We start from the raw sequence: 2,311 nt of genomic DNA on the forward strand, positions 1-2,311 counted from the left end.
GGCTAGGTTTCCACTTGGTTTTTTTTTGCTAAAAACGCCCATAAAAACACCAATTCAGCCGTCCAGATGTTAGCTGTTCTGCAATAGGAAATCGCACAATGGCATATCCACTTGGGGTTTTTCTGTTTGGCGTTTTTTCAGTCCTCTTTGGCGTTTTTCTGCTTTTTTGGGGCTCTGTGGCAGTTTTTCAAAATCGCAGCATGTTGACACTCTGGCGTTTTTTGCAAGGAAATCTTGGCGTTTTTCTCCAAATGAAAAAGCCATGTGGGTTTTTTGCCTTGGCGTTTTTTATGGCGTTTTTTTTCCACAGTTACAATGCAGAGGATGGACCCAGTATCTGTGTGTCCTACGAGAAATAGGCTGGAAACAAACAGTTTCACACAAAACAAAGTTCATACTGAATTTTACACCATTTGGAACAAACATGCCATTACAAACAAACATACCCAACCGGATCCTGCCTGCCAAAAGCAACAGCAAACAATTTGCACCATCATTTGGGGCCAATCTTCCTAGAGGAGCAGACATTCGGAATAAAGCATGCCTTACAAACCACAGAAAAGAGACAAAAGGGTCCGCCGGGGCGTGTTCAGGTAGAACTCTCCCAAGGAAATGACATCAGGAGGGGGAAGATACTTGCCATTAATCCTAATCCCTTTTAGCTGGGTGACAATTCTAATTTGTAAAGGCTGGAAAAACTGCCTAAGGTCAAAAAAGCAATTTCCACAGAAAGGCTAAAAAGCTAGAAAAAACTCCAGAAAAAACGCCAAAACGCAGGGGAATGCAGTGGCAGTTTTCTTGGCGTTTTTGCTGGCGTTTTTCATCAAGAAAAAAACGCAGGACAAAAACCCAAGTGGAAACCTAGCCGTATAAAGATGGAATATACACAAAAGCATTGCTCTGCTCCTACAGATTTTTAATAATCCTGGTCCTTAAGGTATTTTTTCAGTGTCCACTTGAAATAAGCATATGTACAACATTGGGGTTTTTTTTAAATATTTTGTAAGGTTTATTACTTTTAAAATGTAATAAAATATTGTTTTCTGCACAGCAGAAAAACCTTAACCGAGGGGAGGTCACCCCTTTCACATTGTGCAAACAATTGGTTTTGTAAACATTAGAAGTCAAATGTTCAAGTTTCATTCCAAAATACAGTTAAATTGATATAAAAATAAACTTGACCACCATTAAATAACATTTAAAAATAATCCCAGGAAGCTGAATTAGTAACACGTTCGTTCTTGTAGCCTTAGTTGTTAATGCCATGTGTTGTCATATCTGAAACGGGAATGACTTTAGGTAGTCCTTTAAAACCCTGTTGATAGGAATGCTGTCCAAATTTTGCCTACCAAATGTTGCTAAAATGCTTTTTCTACAGAGTTCTTGCAAAGGTCTTAACCTAACTTTCCGCAACGGAAAGACCAGCATCTTCTTGGGAGAAGTCAAATAATGTTCCACCAGTTGAAAGAGACAGTTAAACGATTCTTTGCTGCCATCAAGGCAAAATCGCCCAGCTTGAAATGTAATCCTGATGCTGATGGGACCTGTGGCAGTTTTAACACTGATGGCAAAAAAACAATTCTTCTGCTTACTGTCTCTGATAAGAAAGGTACCTACAGGTTCAGGTTTGAGTTTTTCATGGGCAACATTGACTGTCATAGGTCCCCAGTAAAATCCACAGGTATCCAACATGCTGCTGGTTTTGGTAATGACAGTGAAGTCTGAATGAGAGCGGAAGGTTTTGAAATGAGTGTCACTAAGCAGAGTAGCAGGGATCGGACGTCCTGGACTATGGTGGAAGGCTCTGCCAGGCTGGAGCTGGGAGTGATCAGACACTGAGGCTTCCAGGTGTGGTGATCTTCTGTCTGCAACTGCATTATCTGCTTCCACCTTGCTGTGTGCTACCATCCTATAGACTTGACCAACCTTTGTGGTCTTCCATAGCGTCCGTCCTAGCGACGGTACTACAGTTCTTGAGTGGCTGTTCTGAAAACAAGACAGAATGAAAAATAAGGTTAGAATTAGAGTAAATAGAAAGCTACATAAAAAACAAGCACTAACACGTAATGCATTATAAAACACAAATCTATTAAGTACTGAAGAAATATGGAGCTTAGGATATTGTGTTTAAAATCATACATAAGGGAAAAGGTCATTGTGAAGCGTTAATATCCAATTTCTAAAACATGCAAACTGTTTAAAATATCTCAGTGCTGAAAATAGTTTTTAGAGATATCTTTTCACTAAAAAGTCCTTTTACCTACAATATATTACCACACTGTATCATATTGACCGACCAGCAAACCAACAA

The 2,311-nt window shown here is 39.5% G+C and overlaps 1 protein-coding gene across 1 annotated transcript; it reads right to left on the bottom strand.

The window, feature by feature from the left end:
• Positions 1–1,272: 1,272 nt before the first annotated feature.
• LOC149278284 (suppressor of cytokine signaling 1-like) lies at positions 1,273–1,908 on the bottom strand. Its single transcript, XM_089502149.1, has one exon. The coding sequence runs from the start codon at positions 1,906–1,908 to the stop codon at positions 1,273–1,275; it is 636 nt and encodes a 211-aa protein (XP_089358275.1).
• Positions 1,909–2,311: the final 403 nt, after the last annotated feature.

This window comes from Sceloporus occidentalis, unplaced genomic scaffold (genome assembly GCF_023333645.1).
Source record: "Sceloporus occidentalis isolate IW3139 unplaced genomic scaffold, rSceOcc1.0.p SCAF_195, whole genome shotgun sequence".
NCBI lineage: Eukaryota > Metazoa > Chordata > Lepidosauria > Squamata > Phrynosomatidae > Sceloporus > Sceloporus occidentalis.